The sequence below is a fragment of the Paroedura picta genome, chromosome 3 (genome assembly GCF_049243985.1).
Source record: "Paroedura picta isolate Pp20150507F chromosome 3, Ppicta_v3.0, whole genome shotgun sequence".
In the NCBI taxonomy this organism is placed as follows: domain Eukaryota; kingdom Metazoa; phylum Chordata; class Lepidosauria; order Squamata; family Gekkonidae; genus Paroedura; species Paroedura picta.
In genome coordinates, this window is record NC_135371.1 from 123,172,466 (window position 1) to 123,194,178 (window position 21,713).

General features: G+C 46.9%; 1 protein-coding gene across 1 annotated transcript in view; it reads right to left on the bottom strand.

Annotated features, from left to right (window-relative positions):
• LOC143832727 (heparan sulfate glucosamine 3-O-sulfotransferase 3B1-like) overlaps positions 1 to 21,164 on the bottom strand; it is a 40,246-nt gene extending 19,082 nt beyond the window's left edge. The window contains exon 1 of the mRNA XM_077327552.1: positions 20,410 to 21,164. Coding sequence (XP_077183667.1) covers positions 20,410 to 20,975 — 566 coding nt within the window. The 5' untranslated portion in view covers positions 20,976 to 21,164. The remainder of the gene's footprint in view (positions 1 to 20,409) is intronic.
• Positions 21,165 to 21,713: the final 549 nt, after the last annotated feature.

Consider the following 21,713-nt stretch of genomic DNA (forward strand, 5'->3'; position numbering starts at 1 on the left):
ACTCTTTGTGTAGATGTTTTTAAGGGTCCCAGGCCGATCGAATGAAATTGGCTCTGCAGTCCGCTTCCACTTGAGCAAAGCTAGATGCTTGGGGGCAAACATGACCTTGGAATCACACAGAGCCTTCCATTTAAGGCCAAGCCCAAGGCTTCCTGGCTGCAACAAACAACACTTAATAGCTTAGCTGTAATCTGATATGGTGAGCCTCTTGTGGTGCAGAGTGGTAAGTGGCAGAAATGCTGTCTGGAGCTGTCTATCCATGAGGTTGGGAGTTCAATCCCAGCAGCTGGCTCAAGGTTGGCTCAGCCTTCCATCCTTCCGAGGCCGGTAAATTGAGTACCCAGCTTGCTGGGGAGTAAAATGGTAATGACTGGGGAAGGGAATGGTAAACCACCCCGTATTGAGTCTGACATGAAAACCCTGGAGGACATCACCCCAGGGTCAGACATGACTCGGTGTTTGCACAGGGGATACCTTTAATCTGACATGGTAGTACTTCAGCAACAGCCTTCTTCAGAAAGATTTCTTCAGCAACCTCCTTCTGCTTTAGATGGCCTGCTTCTCTGAGGACCTCAGCCAACCAGGCATAGGGCACTTACTACTGTGTCTGCTACTGGTCCATGATAGGAGAAGGCAAAGAATGTGGAACTGTAAGGGAGTGTTCTTTTTTTTTACTTCAGTATCGTCAGAGTTCATTGTTCCAGCTTTACAGTGGTGGTGGTGGTGGGGGGGGCTTTTAAAAGAGATAGTAGTAGAAAGACAGCCAGGTGATTTGACACCCAGCTATGATGCTACAAAAGCTCTGCAAATCATGAACCTGCATTTTTAGGGGGGGGGGCAGGAATACAAACATTTGGGAGACATACCTAAGTTTTCCAGAATGGAGAGCCAGGCAAATTATGTTAAGACTGTTGGCAACAACACAACTATTCTTAAGTGGGCCAACATTTGTGACTAGAGGCCAAATTGGATAAAGGAAGATACAGGATTATCCATTTTCAGATATCCCTGCAGGTTTTTCTTACCCCGAGACAGCCTAGTGGAGGGGCCAGTTTTGCCTTCCTCTCCCTTGTACATTTATGCACTGCATTTCCCCTATCCTAACTTGCCATTTATCCCACAAGCACATGGATCTCCCCACTCAGAAAGCCCAAAGCTCCTGCCAACATCAGTCTGATCTACCCTTTTTATAGAAGACTGACTCTTCTGCTTGTGATTCCAGGCACCATGACACCTCCCACAAAAAGCAAAGAGATCAGCCATTCAGATGAGAGTTAAGCTCATTAGGTGATAACGCAGCTATAAATGGAAACAGAATTACTTGAGAGATATCTGTCAAATTTAACAAGTTGGTGGCAGGACACAGAACTGTCAGTTAATCTTCCCCTGCCCCCACCCTTTGCCGCCTCTAATTTGCAATTATCTGCTGCCCAAGATTACTAGTCCTCATGACTGAGGCAGAAGCTTTAAAAAAGCACAGGTGGTGGTGTGCCAGCCTCCAGGTGGGACCTGGGGGTCCCCCAGAATTACACCTCATCAGGCAACACAGATCAGTTTCCCTGGAAAAAAACAGCTGCTTAGAAAGTGGACTCTATGGTATTGTACTGCATCGAAGTCCCTCCCTAAACTCAGCCTCTCCAGGCTCCCAACCTAGATTTGACAATTTCAGCAGGTGGCTGAATTACAGCCATGCATATGGGGGCAAAGGTACTTCAACATTTCTTTTACACATTTTCCCCTGAACTCCAGCTATCTAGACTACTTCCTAGCAGAAGGCGCTTCCATGGAGCTCCCACTACCATAAATATCTTGGCATTCAAAGGGGCAATGAAGTGTCCACAACTGTTTTCTCCACACTTTACTTGGTTTGCCCCCTACAGCCTCAATTCCTCCCCCACCCCCACCCATGGACAGCTTTTTACAGTTAAAGGTAGTGGAGATACTTCCATATTCTCATACTAAATATATACATACTAAATATATACATCTGTAACAGCGGGTGTTAATAAAACGCTAAGGGCTAAGTTGGCACTTTGCATGTCCTGATTGGGCCCTGCCTCAGACAGGTCACACCCACTCAAAACTGTGGCCCAATCATTGGGCCAAAGTTCTGACAGGGCCTGCCCACCCAGGGGCAATCTGGAGACATCCCTGCCAGTCTGCCCCTGACCACCACAGGGAGAGGTCAGTAGGGCTGCTGAGGGGGATGAGAACAGAGGCTTGGACAGGCTGTGCCAGCCCTTTTCACCCCAAGGCTGTTCTTATTGTCATGTCCAACTGTAACTTCCCTCAGAGAACTGACAGAGCTGGCAGGAGGCTGCAGAGTGCTCCCCCTCCCCCCTCCCTTCAGGCCTGCTGGGAAGGAATCTCTGACAGCCCTGACTGAGGGGAGGAAGGCATTCCGAGAGCAATGAAGGGGAGCCTGAGGGCATGAGTGCGGCCCTTCCTTGGGGGAACAGTTGGATGACAGGGAGGCCACAGAAAGGCCCCTTATCACTTAAAATACTGCTCTGCCCAGAGGTTAGACACAGCCAAGCCATGTGTATTTTGTCTTCACAACTCTCTGCAGATTTGAAGCCTATTGCACAGCATTATTCTGGACGCTGTTACAGAGGTTCTTTTGTCTCCTGTTGCATCTGCACAACAACCTTGTGCAGTGTCTTTCAATTCAACAACAAGTCTTTCAATTCAACAACAACCTGTGTGGGAGGCCTTAAATGTTTTTTCTCCACCACAACCCTGTCCAAAGTAGCCCTTTCTGCCTGGGGAGCTCATCTTTATTCTCTGCAGGTGAGCTGTAATTACAGGAGCACTCCAGGCCCCACCTGGAGGTTGGTTACCCCTGGGCTGGAAATATTCCTGGAGGTTTGGAGGTGGGACTTCAAAATCATACAATGTCTCAGAGTCCAGCCTTCAAAGGAGCTATGGGCAGACATTACCAGCAACTGTTTGTATTTTTGGGCGCAGACAGACAGACCAGCATCAGTTCTGTGAGTCTGGAAAGTGCAGGAAGATCTAAATAACAAGTACATGGCTGGAGAGACATGGGAACTAAAATGACTTTAACCTTGGCCTGGCAAATAAAAAAAAACAGTATAAAATACCTTACTAAGGTCAAGACTGCTATGCACAGAGAAACTTCCATATGAGGCTCTCTACCCCACCTCCCTCATGGGGAGCCTGCTATGGGGAAAGGAAGGGAAGACAATTGGAAACTGCTTTGAGACACCTGAGGCCTGCTGGGTCACTGCAGCCCATTCCTAGTTCTCTCAGACACCTCACAGGTTGTCTATTGTGGGGAGACAAAGAGAAAAGGTGTTTGGAAACTGCTTTGAGACTCTTTAGGGTAGTAAATAACAGGGTACAAAAATCCAGTTCTTCTAAGGATCAACCATGAAAGAAGCATGTGGGCACATAACATTTTATCAACAGTGAAAAAATAGAGACAGAAGGAACAGGATGGACACCTGTGTACTGTGACTACCCCATGTGTATTAGGGCAGGGGGATATTTAGGTGTCTGTGGCCTAATTCACACAAGAAGGGAAATGATGCAGAACAGGGAGGAATTGGTTGCCATGTAATCTCCCCCTAAGAAGAGTCTCCAGTCTGATTTTCCCTTCACATATCTGAATACATGGTTATGGAAAGCTCATCTGTAACCACTATGCCAAAATTCCCAAAGGTTAGTCCTCTCTCACACTGAACGAACATTCCAAACCACAGGTTCTTGACACCCATACCCTCATTTGCCACCATGCCACCACAACCTCCCACACAGCACACACATTCAACCCCATGCCCTTACAGACTGGACAACTCCTCCCCTTCCTCTTCCCACTGCCAAGATCTAGCGCCCGTTGTATTCCTGGATACAATGGGCTTTGCCCCTAGTATACACATTTTAAAAATTACCAGCATAGTTTTAATGGTTTAAAACGGCATATTCTAATCTGGGGAACTAGATTTGGTTCCCCACTGACAGTACTCTTAGGGCTGTTCTTGCAGAGCAGTTTTCTCAAGGCTCTGTCAGCTCCACCTGCCTCACAGGGTGTTTGTGATTGTGAGAGGAAGGGAAAGGTGTTTGTTTGGGTAGTGGAAAACAGCTTTTTTTCTAAAAGCATTCCTATGGCATGGGTGAACGAGAACGGGAGCCACACGGTGAGGCTGGGCATAAGGAGAACTGTGCGGGCACATGACTGGCAATAAAGTGAGCCTCCCCATCCAAACAGCATCTAGGTTTTTACAGTCAAAACAAGCTGTTCAAATTTGTCTGTACGCATTCACCAAGTTGGTCGAAAGGTTAAAGGCTGAAGATGAGGCATGGTGAGACCTATGCCATTTCACTATGTACAAATTTTTATGTACTAGAGACTATTTCAGCGGTTGCTTTCTCAACTACTCACTCGGAATGAAATTTTATAGGTCCTGAGAAGGAAGAATGATGAAGGTCATCCAGCGAAAGGTTGCTTTCCCTTCCCTCAAAAAAAATATTTGGGGACAGACTATTGAGCTAGACCAACACATTTTGGTAGATAGAATTCGGAACATCTTAGTGCCCCCCCCCCACATGATAGTAAGAATTACAAGTTAAAAGGCAGCAAAGTGCCAATTACTCAGCAATGCTTTTATAGAGAGAAAAAGAACCCAGTACTCTTATAAAATGTTGCACTGATTTCTCCTAGTTCCGCTGCGCTCAGAAAATGGCAAACCCCTCCCCACACCATGGCCTGGTGCTAAATACCATTGAGTACCATCACCAAAAAGGCCCTGCTTAACAGCATCCCAAAAATGTGCCACCCAAATAAAGCTGCCAACCCTGTATTCCAAATGCATACATCTTTCCCAGTATCTGACTTATTCACCACTGCATCATATTTGGGCCTCCCTGGTCCATTTGGCCTGTTCCAAGCACATGTGGGAAAGATGCTTGGGAGTCAGTTCTCAGTTTACAAGGCCAGCCTTCTGTAGAATCATAGAATCATAGAGTTGGAAGGGGCCATACAGGCCATCTAGTCCAACCCCCTGCTCAACGCAGGATTAGCCCTAAGCATCCTAAAGCATCCAAGAAAAGTGTGTATCCAACCTTTGCTTGAAGACTTCCAGTGAGGGGGAGCTCACCACCTCCTTAGGCAGCCTATTCCACTGCTGAACTACTCTGACTGTGAAAAGCTTTTTCCTGATATCTAGCCTATATCGTTGTACTTGAAGTTTAAACCCATTACTGCGTGTCCTCTCCTCTGCAGCCAGCAGAAACAGCATCCTGCCCTCCTCCAAGTGACAACCTTTCAAATACTTAAAGAGGGCTATCATGTCCCCTCTCAACCTCCTTTTCTCCAGGCTGAACATTCCCAAGTCCCTCAACCTATCTTCATAGGGCTTGGTCCCTTGGCCCCAGATCATCTTCGTCGCTCTCCTCTGTACCCTTTCAATTTTATCGACGTCCTTCTTGAAGTGAGGCCTCCAGAACTGCACACAGTACTCCAGGTGTGGTCTGACCAGTGCCGTATACAATGGGACTATGACATCTTGTGATTTTGATGTGATGCCTCTGTTGATACAGCCCAAAATGGCATTTGCCTTTTTTACCGCTGCATCACACTGCCTGCTCATGTTTAGTTTACAATCCACAAGTACCCCAAGGTCTCGTTCACACACAGTGCTACCTAGAAGCGTATCCCCCATCCAGTAGGCATGCTTTTCATTTTTCTGACCCAGATGCAGAACTTTACACTTATCTTTATTAAATTGCATCTTGTTCTCATTTGCCCATTTTTCCATTGTGTTCAGATCTCGTTGAACTCTGTCTCTATCTTCCAGAGTATTTGCCAGTCCTCCCAATTTGGTGTCATCTGCAAATTTGATGAGTAGTCCCTCCACCCCCTCATCTAGATCATTAATAAATACGTTAAAAAGGACCAGGCCGAGCACCGAGCCCTGAGGTAACCCGCTACTCACCTCTCTCCAGTCTGATGAAACACCATTGACAACAACTCTTTGAGTGCGGTTCTCTAACCAATTCCCTATCCACCTAACTATCTGAAAATCCAGATTGCAGTCCTTCAACTTATCCATCAGAACATCATGGGGAACCTTGTCAAAAGCTTTACTAAAATCCAAGTAAATGATATCAACCGAATTTCCCCGATCCAGCAAACCTGTTACTTGGTCAAAAAAGGAAACTAGGTTGGTCTGGCAGGACCTGTTGGAGACAAATCCATGCTGACTTCCTTGGATCACCAAATTGTCCTCCAGATGTTTGTAGATCGCTCCCTTTAATATCTGCTCCAGGGAAATCTTCAGCTCTTGCCAGCTGTAGGATATCTCAGTTCCACTGTTGCCTGTGGCAATACTCCAATGCCAGGGTAAAATCGTGGCTCCATTAGTCACACTCTCTGCTGAACATGGGAATGTGTTCTGCCGGCAGTCTACTGTTCATGCATCATACAAGGATTCATGAGCTGGACTGCAAAGGCTTGTTAATGGCAGGCAAGCAAAAAAAAAAACAACTTGAGAGAGCTGGAGAGGCTGCAATCAGCCCATCAACTACATTACAAACAGACAGTACATGTTCTTTCAGAACTACAATAGGCTAAATTCTCAAGTCAACCCTCATTTCTAAAGGACAGGAATCCTTTTGTCTTAATAGACTTTTTCAGATTTCAAAAGCTAAGTTCAGCCCTGGCTATTATTTGGATGGGAAAACCAGAATTGTGAGGCAGAAGCAAGCAATACCTGAGGGACCGCGTACCGTCCTATATCCCCCGCAGGGCTTTACGCTCAGCGGGGGAGAATCTCCTGATCGTTCCTAGCCCTAGAGAAGCGCGCCTGGCCTCGACCAGGGCCAGGGCCTTTTTGGTCCTGGCCCCTACCTGGTGGAATGAGCTCCCGGGTGAGCTGCGGGCCCTGCAGGATTTACCAGCTTTCCGCAGGGCCTGCAAGACGGAGCTCTTCCGCCAGGTTTTTGGTTGAGGCCGGGGTCAGCTAATGAGTGCCAGCATTCCCCCCCCCCCCCAGACCTAGTAAATTAGATCTCCTCCCCACCCTCCCTGCCGCTCTGATAGCAGGGGTGGGAATAATGAGAGTTTCCGCCATGTTGGGATTGTTTTTGAAGTCTTTTAATGGGTATTTTAATGGGGATAGGACTGTTGTGACCCGCCACGAGTCTACGGGGAGTGGCGAGAAATAAATCTAATTAATAATAATAATAATAACAATGGCAAGCCACCTCTGAAGATCTCCTGCCTTTGAAAACCCTACAGGGCCACCATGTTAGCTGTGACTTGGCATAAGCACTGAAGGTGACATACGGGATGAAAACTTCAGTTCTCTTTCAGGCCATCACACAGGCCAGACCTCCCACATTTAGTTTGGTATAGTGGTTAGGAGTGCGGACTTCTAATCTGGCGAGCCCAGTTCGATTCTGCACTCCCCCACGTGTAATCTGCTGGGTGACCTTGGGCTTGCCATGGCACTGATAAAGCTGTTCTGACCAAGCAATAATATCAGGGCTCTCCCAATCCCATCTACCTCACAGGGTGTCTGTTGTGGGGAGAGGAAAGGAAAGGTGATTGTAAGCCGCTTTGAGCCTCCTTCAGGTAGAGAAAAGCAGCATACAAGAACCAACTCTTCTTCTATATTAAATATAAATTAAAAAAAAGAATTTAAGGAATATAAACAAACAAAAAGCACCCCTCCCTTGGTATGCTAGACATATGTTCATTTTGCTTAGTGGTTAATCCAGGGCTGACTTGATGGAACATTCCACCACCAAAGAATTTTAGACTGATACTTTCTCCAAGAAGCCAAGGTTGTAGGTAACTATATTCCCAAAACACAGAATAATACCTTTCATTAACACCCACAGGACACAACACAGTAAACATTCAAGCCCTCCAGAATTCTTTATCAGGCTAGATATTCAGTACGACAAATAAGTCAAGCAAAAGACTTCCCAGTACAGTGCATAGCTCCTGAGCCTACAACATCATTAAATGGAATACAAAGCCATGTGACAGGCCTGTGGGGAAACGCAAAACAGAATGACACCCTTCTAAATCAGTGGCTTTCACTACCTTTTGTCTGGGGAAAATAGCACACCATCAATTCAAGTACACCACCTATAAGCAATGCGTGGGGATTAGGACCAGTGAATATATAACCTACAGAAGTCCAATCCCATCTTAAAGTATGCATTTTTTGAGTAAGAACTTCAGTTCACATATATTCCTTAAAGGAAGTAGAATTACACCATCTGACAATTCTCTCCATCCACTTTTTCTCCTCTCAACAAATACAAAATAATGCATATTTGAATGTTGAAGAGGATTAGGAAACAAACTTTCTAGGTCTCTTTTTTGAAAGGACTGAAAACACAACAGGCAAATAAAAGTAGAGTACGTTGGTGTTATCGTCCTGATCAGAAAAGGGAAACTTGAGGCTTTCCATTACAAGGAAGCATGAGAGGGAGGAAAATGAAGCCAGGCCATGGCCCAGAACTCCAAGTGCACAGATATGCATGATTTATTTCCTGTTCCCATTATCTCATTTCTTATTTTTTTACTTAGAAACCTACTGCTCAAAAAGAAATGGTGTGTGAGGTATTGTTCCTCAGAGTTGCTAACAGCTGCCATCCTTTGTCCTTTCACTGCAAGACACTCAACCAGTGGAGAACTAAGGGCCTGTTTCATCCAGCCAATTACAAACCCATTATTTTATCAGGGAAAGCAATCCTCTCACTATATCAGGGATTCCCAACCAGGCTTCCAGGGAAAGCTGGAGTTATGTGAGAGCTCCCCAGCAGTTATGCGGCCTTTCCAAGTAGTTCAGATGGCTGTAAGATGTAATTGGAGCCCACTTCCTCTGTTGTTCTACAGGCCTGGTCTCTTTCTCTGCAATGGAAATGGTAAACAACTGATTCATTGGCTGGCTCCTGCCTCCACTTTTCGGAAGGGACATGGCACCACTTCTGGGATCCCCTCAAAGCCTCAAAAATATTTCAAGGGTTCCTTCATGGTCAAAAAGCTGAAAAAGGCTTCACTATATTAGTGACTATACCTGTCACTATAGGTTGCACGAGTTGTAGTAACATGGAAAGAAAGAAGTATCTAACCACCAAAGTCTAAAGAAGGAGACCTGATCTGCACATGCAACTTCAAGACATGGTGGGATGCGAAAGCGGCAGGATGGGCTGCACCACAGCAAAATGCAGAAGGCTGGTTCCATTTCTAATCACATCACATTAACAGAAAATTAGCAAGGCAGGAAAAGTTTCTGCTTCCTTTGTTTGCTGAACTGTTTTCCCCACCTCTCCCTACTGAGGGAGTTTAACACAGGGGAGGCACATGTGATCCTTCACCTATAGCCCATTGTGATGGGAGTCCATTCTACCAATTGACCCCTTCATTCCCTTGCATATGTAATTCAGGCCTACGAATACCAATGGCAGCAGGCATGGCAAAATTAAGCTATATCAGAATTTTTAACAAACCTTTTTGTTGTACCAGTTTCAGGTGACATGAGGAAATTAAAAAGGTTGGGTCGGTAGTACTGACATTCCATTCCGCTCCTGAAGGATACTAGCAGGCAGATCTTGATCAATTTAACATAGATTTTAAACACTCCATAAGGAAAATAAATCTTTTTGATCTTTGGCATCTAGCTATATACGAGTAAATTTGACTTTAACTAATGTACAGTCAGAGCCTCTTGTGGCACAGAGTGGTAAGGCAGCCGTCTGAAAGCTTTGCCCATAAGGCTGGGAGTTCAATCCCAGCAGCCGGCTCAAGGTTGACTCAGCCTTCCATCCTTCCGAGGTCGGTATAATGAGTACCCAGCTTGCTGGGGGGTAAACGGTCATGACTGGGGAAGGCACTGGCAAACCACCCCGTATTGAGTCTGCCATGAAAACGCTAGAGGGCGTCACCCCAAGGGTCAGAAATGACCCGGTGCTTGCACAGGGGATACCTTTACCTTTAATGTACAGTCACTGGATTTAGATTTGAACTTGTTGCTTTAATCACTTATCACTTAAGTTGCTTTTACAGAAAGCTTTTACAGAAATGCCAAATGGATGGCAGTGATTGATTCTGCAACCCAAGGGAGACAAGCATCCAGCTCACAGGGCTACAAGTAAGAGGTGCATCAACTGAAGCTCTACCAGAAGTCCTCCCAGTCAGACATATTTCTGCATGAACCTCATCAGGTTTGTGGTTGACACACAGCTTTCATTTCTTAATGGCACAAGGCAGGGCATAAAAATTCATGTCTCTTAGCACAAAACCAAGACAGACATTGGAGTTTACAGTGTTTTGTATATTAAATCTGATATATGTGAAATTGTGTTGAGAACAATGGAACCGGCTTAGCAATTTAAGACAAGAGCACCCGTGCTTTTCCATTACTCTTCAGGCACCAGGCATCGACAACAGGTGCTGTCAATAGAACCTGTAATTAGGCCACAGGGATAAGTGGGGCTTGGTATTTGTTGCCCTTTGGAAGCCAGATGGCAAACCAGCCAACAGAGCTGGGGCCCACTTATTATCCCCTTAACTCACAGATTACCAGTCCCCCGTGTCAAAAAAAAAAGATGGATGGATGTTTGTCTTGTAGACCTAATCAGGAGTTGTAAACTCAAGACAAGAGTCTTGAGAGCTCCCATATTTCTCCATAGCTGAAGGGCTGCTTGGCAAAGGAAGTTTCTCATGTAGTTGTCGTACATGCAGCAATATCCCCAAGTTACGCTCACAAGTCAAAGTAATGTCTGCGTAATCAAATATTTGAAAAGACCATATCAGTGATGCTGCAGAAGTCATTATTAATAAGGGACTAATTACTAGAACCCCATCAGTGGCAACAAAAATTGAGCCCAACAGCACCTTTAAGACCAGCAAAGATTGATTCAAGGCATGAATCTATCAGCAGGGAAGTTCCTGTATAGTGATATCCAACCGCCACATAATCGCTTGCAACTAAATGCCTCAAGTATCATGACTTGTTAAGTCACAGGAGCTTTCCAATTCCCACGGATGAAAAATGTAATGAGAAAATATCTGTATACACACAACTGTTGTTCAAACAGTGTTCAGGATTTGGGCTATTCATATACAGTCCTACAATAATTAATGTAGCAACTAAAGTGGTTCCCCAAGGAAATAAAGGTTGTTTTGCTTCAGCAAGCATGTGCAATAAGATCTAGGAAAGACAAGTTCATACTTTTAGGTATTAGTTCTTCTAAACCAAGTCCAAAAGGCCTTGGATTTCAGCAGTACAAGGATTAAATGGCTTCCTTTCTCCACTGATTTACACAGAGAGAAGTTTCACAATCACTCAGCAACGCTCCATTCCACTGACTACCACAAAAGCCAACCGCACTCCGGACCACTGGGCGGATTCACCAGCCAAATATGTCCACTCCAAGGCATGCTCAAGTCCGGAAAAAAATTCAAAGGACTTAACAGGTGAGGCTGTGAAACATGATCAGGGAAGACAAAGCAGTTCCCATCAGCGCCATACGGGGGTGAGGGAGAAACGCATCATTTGCGCCGTACTGGGAGAGACGCAGGAAACAGTAGTGCACTGATATCTCAGCAACACGAATAATCTTTGCCATCTGTTTGAACAACTCAATGCTTCTGCAATCTGAAGTAAGGCTCCCACAGAAACACAAGGGCCTTGCTGATGGATCATAAGAGGCCGGCCTTCCTTTGGGGGCCATTTTCTTCATAACTTCATGCTGCGCCTAAGGCATTGTGATTTCGGGCCTGCTGGAATCAAACTGGAAGGCATTACATGCCTTGCTCAGCCGATGAAAAAGGGGGAAAGGGCGATCCCATTTTGAATTGTATTGGGCTCTCATCCCCAAAGAGAGCTTCATTTGTTGAAGAGGCTGCAAGTCTATTCTGAAGTAGAAGTGAAGAGCCCCTGAAGATGATATAGCATCACATTAGAACCAGCCATTCCCGCCTTTGCCTATAGTTAGCTTGAGGCTAAACAGTGGGACAAGGTTTGGAAAGCAAATTCAGTTTAAAACACAGTTTCTGGGATTACTTTAAGAGAACTATTCACTTCTGGGGAAGGGGGGAATCTTTCATTACTTGTTCTAGTTCTCTTACGATATATTCTCCAAACAAAATGCAAAGGTTTGTTAAATCCACACACTAATTGAATAGTAAGTTCAGTTATTCATCCTGTCACATTTCAAGGGTCTTTCCAAAAGGGGATGCAATCTATAGTTCTCCTAGTTACCACTCTACCAAATCCATCCCCTAGTCATTCTAACTTCTTCTACATCAGGGATTCTAGGTCACCAATGCTAGCTTCCTCAAATTAGGAAACAGAGATGGGGTACAAGGTCAACCATCATTGAGAACAAAGCCTCATCCAATGCTTGAGCTAGAGGATGAGTTTTAGTAGGGAAAACAGGCAGCATTTAGCACTTTTAAGGAAACAAGTATTTAGAACGCCAAAGCTATAATCTTATAGAAATTATAGAACAAAGAGCCTCCTACAATTCTTAATGAAGGAATGGGAGGAAGAAGTAGAAGGAATGTGCCTTTATGGAGCCTCCCAGATGTAGGGGGATATGACTCTATAAGAATGCTTGCCACACCCCAAAGAAACTCTTTATCAAAGCAGAATTCCATTTAGCTGCAAACATGGAAGTCTTGTGGCATCTTGAAAGCTAACAAGTTTATGGTTGTGGTAATCTATTTTGTCAAGACACGTGACTTTTATACATGGCTTTTAAAATATATTTATTTATTATATTTCTATACCATCTTCCCATGCTCTAAGCACAACAGTACTGCTGGCAAGATTGTGACCAGTTACTGCAAGACAGAACCTAACATTCTACTAGTATTGCACTATTTGTCGTGAAGTTGAAAATGAACACCAGGTCCTGAAAGCCACCATTTCTATGTGCAGAAAATTTAGTCCTTAGCATTCTGGGCAATATTTCCATGATTACTGAAGTCACTGCCATCCATTTCTATTTCATGAGAATTACTCATTTGTGAGTAATAAAAGAACAACATGGGTGGGCCAAATGTCAAAAGCCATGCTTTTGAATGACTTCCCTTGATTTAAGGGGAAAGGGGCCACTCCCCTCCCTAGCAGATCCAACCTGATGGAATCCAGCCTAAGGGCTCTTGTAAAATGTTCCATTGACACTTGTTCAATTTTACCAGGGCAGCCATGAGAACTCGCCTAACAGTTCTTCCCCACTACAAGGATTTACACAAGTTCTACCAATTGCTTAAGTACCGTCAAGGTTTACCTGTAAGGAAAGGGCCCCATTTGAATGCTGTAGCCACTATCACCGTTCCCAGATAGCAGATGTCACACTAGTGCAAGCCTGAGTGAAAGTTCTATAACATGCCAAGAAGGATCCAAAAAATGTAAGTCAGTTGGACAGCACAAACTATTGTGCCTTTTAAGCTTGGTTATGCAGAGACTGTTCTCTGCTTTGGTTTGATAAGCTGCAATTCTGGAGGAGGCTCTTGAAGAGAAAAGATCCCCTGAATGCTACCTAAAGCTTGTAAGTACTTAGCATTATTACATGTTTCTTCCAGCCTGGTGAAATGTTTCCATTTGATGCTGTTCAATGGAGGGGGGGGGAGTGCATCCTAGCCTGATTTTCCACATATTTCAGGCATTAAAGGCTGCTGGTTTGGTGTAAACCTGTATGGATTTAGTTTGACATGCTTTCCTACTGTACATACTTAAGCAGGGGTGGGGAAAATGTTTCCACATTAATAAGATACCTTCAGACCAAAAGCGTATTCTACTACTTTTTGCTCAAAGGTCAAATGAAGAGTGCAGCAAATGAAATTATCCTTCAAATGAACTGTAAGTCCCAGCTAGATACACATTTGTCAATGTGCTAATTTTTAAAATCAGTTTTAGGTTCCCTATGCAACACCCCCCCCCCCCGAGATCCACTTCTACTGGAAGGCTGCTATGCACAAAGGCCTATATTAATAGTGCAATTCTAAGCAGAGCTGAACATTGTAAACCCATGTAAGCCAGTGGGCTTACAAGGGTACACTCTATTTAGGATCACACTGCTAGTCATACACCAAGTTCTGAGCTTCCTCCCTGTTATACTGTTACTGAAATGCCACAGTAGAGACAAGACTACATTTGGTGTTTACAGTTCTAGTTCAAGGAGCAATGCCATCTTTAAGGTTGCATAAGAAACCTCATGCCTTTGGGACATCACATAGACATTAAGAAGACTACCAAAAAAAAGATTTGTCTGAATATTTACAGTCCGTACATATGCCCATCAACTTCAATGGCATGAACTAGCTTCACTAAAAATATTCTAGCTTCCTTAAGCTGTTCAACAAGTTGCCGGATTCCCGGTGCATTAACGGTGTATTAAGAGGCCGCTAGGCAGAGGCCCCTTTCTAGGGCACAGCATTCTGGAATTGCTAGCAGGAACTTTTAAACATAGACCTTGCTCAGAGCCCGAAATCTGTAATTGCACAGTTACACGTTACTAGTTTTACAGAAATAATTCCTTCCAGGAAGAAAAACTGCTTGTATGGCTGCTGAAAAGGCCTTAGACTAAAAGAGACATTAATTAGGAAAAAGTCATTTTATTCTAATGAATCATCATTTAAAAACAGTAAGTATGGCTAAGTTAAAGAAGGCAATTCTGGCCCTAAAGCCAAATGTTCTCTTAAGTATCAACTTTTTCTGCTTACAGGATCTGAATTCCATTTTCAATTAGTTATTCCCCCCCCCCTTTCCTTGCCATGTAAAGGATTAATCAACCATTTTACAGTCTAATTTAGGCAGCTAATTTAATCTAGAACTCAAGATGCTTTAACATCATTTCAACATCGTTTCAGTAATAAAGGCATGACAGCTCTTTAGGCCCACAACATACACAGGCTTTCCTTTGCAGAAGGCCACATTTTGCCCCAATGATTAGAAATTAGAACACATTTTTTTCCTGAAGAAGCCCGGAGGCAAGCCACAATGTTTGAAACCAAGAAATAAGTAATTCAGCCTCGCCTTTAGGCCACTCTTAGCCTATACTCATCTAGAACTGATTGTTTAAGTTAAGCCGAAAGCGCACTAACAAAAAACAGAAGGAATGCTGACTTTCACAGCGTTTTTATCCTGGAAAACCATACTTTAGCCAGAAGTCAGCAGCCAGGAAAAAAAATTTTTTTAGATCAGTTTGGAGCCTGTAGCAACAGGAGCAATTAACAGTGGACAGCTTTCTATGAACACCAAGAACAACTTTCCTTCTAAGGCAAAGATGTTCTAGAGGCAGTTAATAAAAGTGAGTGTCTGGGTTTTTGCTAATTGAGCAAAAAAAAAAAGTCTACATTTCCCTTGACAACTTTCACTAGCAGCATGAGCTCCCAAATGGATACCCTGAAAGCTTTTCCAGGGGAATTTTAGAAGTTGTTTGAACAGATCAAATGCAATAAAATGAATTAGGGTTTTAGAACCAATTACTTTTTTTCACTCATAGTCAACATTTGTTACTTTCAGCCTGGCCTTCAGAACTGCAGCTGAAACAAGATGCTGCCTCCCAGCAATAAAAGGCAGGAGGGCAATTATACATCACAGAGCTGTGTTCAGCTGGAGGGGGAAGAAAAGGAACACCAAACACCAAAGACAAATCCTCTAGACGCAAAATTATAATTTCTTAAACCAGATTGTTATTCCTGATTGATACTGTTCATGATAAATTATTGCTTCATTAGTTGCTACAGGTCAGCAGACACTTTTTAAAGAGTTGGCAGACCTTGAAGAGAACCTGACTTTTCCCACACTGCAACAGCCACTAGGAAATACAGAAGCCTATCAGCTGTATATTCTTCCTGCACCAGATGATACAGTCCTGATCCAACTTCTAAAAATTGTCACTGTTGTCCGGTCAGCAAACTTGGGCGATAGTTAACCCAAAACATTTATTCTGAGTACATCTGTTAATTATCCTAATGGCAGAAACAGTTAAGTAGCCATTCACAAAACAAAATCCTAAGTACATGTAGCCTTAGACAAACATCCTGTCCCCTTAGATATGTAGCCAATGCTGATACTGCTGTGGCCGTGGAGATAGCATTCTAAGAGGAACTGTGAGGGGTTGACCTAAGCACTTGGCAATGGAATTAATTTAGAAAGTTAAAGTTGATTTGAAGCTCTCTTATCTACTTATTCAGTTGGGGGGGGGGGGTTAAAATGTGTTTTTGTGAAGGTATTATTCACCATGTTAATTAAGCCAGCAACCATAATACACTTTTCGGGGGGGGGGCTGATTATAACTAAAATCCACATTTCGTTCATTGTAGCATTCAAACATTAATCTGCCAGTCAATCCCGTGTGCGTTTTTCAAGCCTACCTCTTTGCCTATTTACACATCATGGCTGCCACCCACAAGTCCTCCCTCCTGGCTGAGCTGGCTTTCTTTTTTTATTCAACTTCCTATGCATTCAAGTCCTTGGGCTTCAAAAGGCACAACGAAGCATTAGCTTTGTGGTTCATTTTAAGGGACATATTGCAGGCCCTTCAATGTTTAGATGTTCCAGCCTGTTTTCAATTTTATCCACAATTTCTTTATATAAAAAGACTGCTACTGATTACACAAATGCTTTGAATAGCCAAATTAGGAGTTTTAAAATTGCATTCCAGAGTCACTTTTTTACAATGTCGTTCCCAGGAAAACTGATCTCAGAGGGTTTTTTTAAGTTTGTGTACCTACTTATCACTGACAAAATGATAATTTGATTGTAGAGGTGGATAAATCCAAAACAAGGTCTTTTATCTAGAAAAGGACTCTACCCTGACCAAAAGGTTAATTAGAAAGCTTTGCTTATATATAAACCTGTTAATGTTACCAGAAAAATCAGAACAACATTGCGTTATCCCCATTATTGAGGGAAACCATGTTGCAGCTGACATGAAATACCCCCCAATTGCATTTGGGTTGTTAAACCTTGGCAATAGTAAGCCAATGCCACTTATCTCAGCAAGGGGAGGAGGCAATACAGCTAAGCTATTAAAGGAGCCGGTCTTTTGGTATAAGTTAAAAGGAAGGACAAACTACACAGCCAGAATGGAGCTGCCTTCGTCTCTCAATGCAGCATCAAGCCTGCTTCAATTCAGCCTCCCACACGGCAGCCAGAAAGCCACAGGCTAGTTCTAACTAATAGACATCCAATGGCACCTTCAACCCCAACAACATTTATCCCAGGAAGAGCTTTCGTGAGTGAGAACTCAATTCTTTGGATGTTTTACCTAGCTCTTTCACTCTGCTCTCTCGCATCCTTGCAAGGCCTGTGATAACTGACCTTCCACAAACCCTTTTGGATCTACAAACATATTTGCATAATCTACCATTATCCACTCACCCTCAGGTTCCATGACTAAGCAAGTCACAACTTTAAAAAAATACTGAAACCTAGAATGGCACCAAAGAAGCGAGATCAATCGTGTGAAAGTCCTATGTGTTAGGATCTCCTCTACATTAAATCCCTACTTCATTATACATTGCCAAAGCACAGCAGCCCAAGTTTAGACAATCCTGCAAAGTGATGTAACCTGATGGATCTGACTCTTTTGTGTGGCTGGTCACATGAATGAGATGAAACTTCCCTCTTCCACGCATACTTCAATGCCTGGGGTTTCAAAAGTCGCCCAAATAGGTCATACCAGATGAATGCTGCTTTACAGCAAGGAAGACCTCACCGATCTGAACTGACCTCCACATTCGCCCACTCAGCTGTAAGGGAAAAATCACTCCCATCTCCCACACAGAAAGAGAGTGTGTGTGTGGGGGGGAAGAGATGTTCAGCTTTCAGCAAAACTTACCACTTCTTGTCAACCTGACAGCCTTCAGTTTTGGGGAAAAATTTTAAGGTGCCTCAATCCCTCCAAGAGACTAATTGTGACTCTGGCTTTTCACATCCTCACATAATGGAAATTAACAGCAGGGTTCATATATTCGTATCATACAAGACTGGTAAGAAGCCTGAAGTATGCTTGTGTATGTGGGATGGGTTGGTAAAAATCACCTGAACACATTGAGGATCAATAGGTTTTATTATTATTAATAACATTAATTAATAATTATTAATAATAATAAAAGAATACTCCCCTTGCCGTCGGCAGTTCGTTAGCTGATCGGAATTCCACCGCCGTCACTGGTTCAAGTTTCTACCTAAAGGATGGAAAGGGCTGGTGCTTCAAAGTTGCACCTCTGATTTGTTCCATGGTCCTCAAAGTGGAGGTACTCCTTACACCGAAGACAGAAGTGGAATCACTGCTCCGTGTTGGGGGTCACTTGGCACCCCTCACAAAGCCCCTTTTTCACACTGGCTCATCTCAGCCCAGCCTCCCCCCTTCTTGAAAATGCTATGTCCTATTTAAACTACTGGACCGAACACTTTGTTAAAATGGCACAGCAGAGCGGTACACAGAGTGAAAATGTTACAACAATTTCACCCTGCAAGCTTCCACTAAAAAAAAAGGGGGGGGAGCAGTAGTGCAGTTTTCTGTGGTGGTGGGTCTCATGTGCAGTGGAGTTGCCAGCCACCAGCACATGTTGCGTCTGCATCCCATTACAGACTTGGTATTGCCGTATTGCTGGCATCTGCCGCTCCACTTCCTAATGGGCCTCTTCACAAGTTGGCAGCCAGCAGACCCCCAAACGTCTTTGCTGAGTTGGAAGCAAGCAGTTCTTTGACCAATCCAGCTTTGAAAAATCCCACTCTGTTCCCCAGATTAAATCTTACATCCTAGAAAGCTTTAATCTCTTTTTAAAAGCACTGTAAAATGTATCCCTGGCATCCATACACTGGACAGAAAGGGCCATTCACCTGCTTCTTGATAAGGGTGCCCCTTCCTCTACCCTTTCTCTGAAGCATAATTTTTTTTTTGCCTGGCCTTACACATTTTTACTCCAAAGCAGAGTCCCACAGAGTTAACAGGCATTACTATCAAGGGTTCCCTAAAGGGGTGGTGAGGGTGGAGAGAGAAGGATCAGGTGGCTCCGATCTTAAGTCTCAGCCGACTTTTAGTCCCATTCTGGACGGTGCCGTCAACAAAACCAGTTCCGGAGTTCCAGGCGAGGAATAATCGGAAGGGGACAGCGGCTGAAACTGGTCCATTTCACACGGCTTGGGTAACACACTTTCCATGCACTCCAGCAACCCAGAGCCGCGGCTTCAGCTGCAAAGGATCGCCAAGGACACGGGGAGTGCGGGAGCCAACACGCGTGAAACCAGCCACGGGCGCTCAACCCTGGCTGCGGCCCCGGCGGCAGCCAGGCCCTAGATCGAGAGAAAGATGGCCTCGCTTCGCCCTTTGCCCTCCAGGAACCCGGCCCGGGACGTGCGCTCCGGGAGCGAGGAAGCAGACCCGTTAGCCGTTGGGAGCGGGGTCCGAAATAGCCGTGTGTGGGGGGGTATATAAACGCGCCCTATAGGAAAACCGATTCTCGCTCTAGATTTAGGGGGCCTGAAAAATAATGCAGCAAAAGTCGAGTCGTTTCGGGATTTACGTTTGGATTTTTTTGTCAAACGGAAGCCCTGCGGGGTCGCAGCGCCCGTCCCGCGAGGCCGCCGTGTTTCCCTACCGAAAGCCAGGCGGTGCAGTGCCCCCTTCCAGCCGACAGAGCTCCCTGGCTCGCCGCGCACACCGAGACGCCTCCTGGCGCTGCCTGCGGACCAGCTCGCTTCGACACGCGGCGCCGGGACCCAGCGCCTCCACCGCCTTCCTCTCGGAGCCCGAGCCACGCTCCAGGGCATTACTACGGGCGGCGGGGAGAAAATAAGCCTCTCCCCCCCAGCCCCAAATTAAATGCGGGGACGGCTTCTCCGAACAAGAGGCGAAGGGCAGCCAGGAGTCCCACTCCCCCCCCCCCCCCCCCCGATCATTTATAGTGCAGGGACCCTCGCTTGTGCGGCCGCCGGACATCTTTGGACATCAGGCGGGCCCAAACCGAAGTTTCAGTCCGGGGAAAATGGCTTTGGCACTCGACAGACCCCCACACCGCTTTTCGTTTCCTCCACTCTCGTCATGCTTATCTTTTAACAGCCTCGAAGCTTAAAGCCGCCTAAGGGAAACAAGCCGTCTTGCAAAGGAAGCGGGGCTCCCGAGGCTCAGACGCGTTGCTGTCCCTGCGCGCAACCAAGACAAGGATCTCCTCGGCTACCCCCCCTGCCCAAGGCTCCCACCTCGCCCACTCCGGGATTCCTTCGAGCGGGAGCGCGGGGGAAAAGAGATGAGACGGGGGGGGGGGGGCGCAAGATTTCCCAAGACTTTGACGCCTGCAGCGGCGCTTTGGGCAGCTGGGGGGGGGAGCCTGCTTTCCCCGGGGAGGGGACTGGAGGAGGCCTGCAGGTAGAAGCCGTCGAGGCCGGTGTGGGGCAGCCTGCCTACCTGTACCAGGTGAGGCCGCGCTCGTAGTTGCGGTCGAAGAAGTGGGGTTCGGCGCCCACGGCGCGCACGTCCGGGTGGACCCGCAGGAACTCGAGCAGCGCCCGGGTGCCGCCCTTCTTCACGCCGATGATGAGCGCCTGGGGCAGGCGCTTGGTGCCCGACCCGTTGAGAAAGCTGGAGATGGGGCAGGGCGCATCCGGCGCCGGTGGCGCCTCGTCCTCTTCGTCGACGTCGTCGCTGCTCTCCGGCTCCGCGCTCAGCTGGCCTGGCGAAGCGGCGGCGGGCGGCCGGAGCAGGAGCAGCTTGGAGAGCCCCCCCGCGCTGTGCGCCCGCCGGCCCGGCGCCGAGGAGCCCGGTGCCAGCAGCCCCGGCGAGGTGGAGGAGGAGGCGGCGGCGGCGCACGAGTAGACCAGGCAGAGCCACACGGCCAGCATGATGAGCAGCGCAAACAGCGCGAGCCTCCTGCGCCCCGGCGGCGGCGAGGAGGCGGCGGCAGCGGCGGCGGGAACAGGGGCGCCGGGGGCATTGGGGGGCAGGCGGCAGCCCGTCAGGCGCGGCAGGCCCATAGGCGGCAGCCCGAGGGCAGGAGCGGCGGCGGCAGCCCCGACACCATGGCGTAGCGAGTCCGGCCGGCCGGCGCGGCTTCAGCAGCGCCCCATGGCCCGAGGAGCGTGCGGCTCTCCCGCGAAGGAGCGAGCGAGTGGCGTCCCCGCCGCCTGCCGGGCTGCAGCGCTCGAGGGCGGAGAGCAGGCGCGCCTGACTGGCACCCGCCGAGCCTATAAGAGCCTCCCGCCCCATGGTAATGAGCCCCCCCAGGTGGAACGGGCCGAACCAATGACAAAACAGCCCGCCCCCCAAGGGCGGGGCGCCGAGAGCTGTGGGAGGCAATTAGCCGTTCTGATTGGCTGGTGAGCGGTTAAAGAGGCAGGGGCGGCGGGAAAATGAGAGGACCGGCCGGGCTGGCAGGCTCCGCGGTGCTGGGTGCGCCGTCGCTCTTTGCCCGGCGGTAATGGCGAGCTTGGCCCTGGGAGAGATGCAGCTGGGCAGGGGAGGGACGCAGAGGCGGAGCGAGGGATCCGACGGGTCTGCTGGTGGTCCTCGGAAGCCTGGGGGCCGCGCCACGTGGTCCGAGGCCCGTGACTCCCTGCCGGGAGGGGGGACGTCTTCGGAGAGGCGCTCCTGCCGCCGCCCCGCCTTTTGCGGCCGGAGTCGAGCCCCGGAGCCCTCGCAGGTCGGGCGACAGCTGGAAACAGGTGCCCGCTTGGGGACGTCAAGACTGTTTCTGGCTGCCAGGCCTCGGGAGG